Source organism: Octodon degus, unplaced genomic scaffold, assembly GCF_000260255.1.
Source record: "Octodon degus isolate 3935 unplaced genomic scaffold, OctDeg1.0 scaffold00047, whole genome shotgun sequence".
In the NCBI taxonomy this organism is placed as follows: domain Eukaryota; kingdom Metazoa; phylum Chordata; class Mammalia; order Rodentia; family Octodontidae; genus Octodon; species Octodon degus.
In genome coordinates this window covers 6,573,099-6,574,084 of record NW_004524623.1, presented here as the reverse complement: position 1 = coordinate 6,574,084, position 986 = coordinate 6,573,099, and the positions used below count along the sequence as shown (strand labels likewise).

The 986-nt window shown below is 38.6% G+C and overlaps 1 protein-coding gene across 1 annotated transcript in view; it reads right to left on the bottom strand.

Annotated features, from left to right (window-relative positions):
* The window catches only part of Cct2 (chaperonin containing TCP1 subunit 2), a 14,532-nt gene that overhangs the window by 1,542 nt on the left and 12,004 nt on the right, over nucleotides 1-986 (bottom strand). Inside the window, exons 11-12 of the mRNA XM_023716278.1 lie at nucleotides 528-534; nucleotides 180-321 (exon numbers count right to left, since the gene is read on the bottom strand). Of these exons, the coding sequence (XP_023572046.1) occupies nucleotides 180-321; nucleotides 528-534 (149 nt within the window). The remainder of the gene's footprint in view (nucleotides 1-179; nucleotides 322-527; nucleotides 535-986) is intronic.

Here is a 986-nt window from a genome sequence, read left to right as displayed (position 1 = left end):
TTTATGAAATAACGTGTACTACTGGCTGGGGATGGAGCTCAGTGGCAGTGCCTGCCCAGCATGCACAAGGCTCTGGGCTCCATCCCCAGTACACATGTAACTACTCACTTGTAAACAGAGCTCCCTGGTCTTTTCTGTCTTGGTACAATTTTTCTGAGAATTAAGCATGCACTACGCACCTTGGTGCTGCTTTGATGATGTTATCCACACGTAGAATCACCTCTGCTGCCTCAGCTGCACTCAGCAGAACCTGCCGCTTCACTTGGAAGCTTTCTGTTATGCCCAGCAGTGCCATGTCGCCAATGGTACCTTCCTTCATATCTGAAGCACAAGGTATGTATTACTAAAGAAGTACTGCTTAGCCACTAAAGTATCAAACTTCTTTAATGACCTATAGCAAATAAAACAAAGTCACTGTAAAAAACAGTACATCACCAAACCACATGATTTGGTTAGCAGATCAGTACATAAAGCACTCAAGGAAAGCCTTTTAAAGATATCAAGAAGTAAAAGTACTGATCAACTACTGATCACCTGTATTAGCAGAGGACACTAATGTCCAAAATGATAAAGAACACCAGATCAGTAATCTATCTTTACCTACTATAGAAAATCAGAATCCAAAGGAGAATTTAGAAGTTATCTATCCAGTCTTTTGTTGAGATCCCTACTTTATTTTTGCAAATGACAAATTTCTTATTCAAAGATCACATTATCTGCCTTCTAACACTTCTTATAATGTCTTGCATAGCTTGTCAGAAAATTCTGAGAGTTAAGCCTGCCTTACTGGTCACTTCTGCCTATGGATTACAGGTCTACTTTCAAGTGTTGCTGCAATGTTTACTATGAACTTAGAAGCTAACATTGACTATATTTAAGAAATACAGGATAGTACAGTTTACATTTACTTCACAAAACAAGCACTATGTTTTTATATACCAAACTAGTTACAAGCAATTCTCCACTTTTCATCCCACAAAGCTACA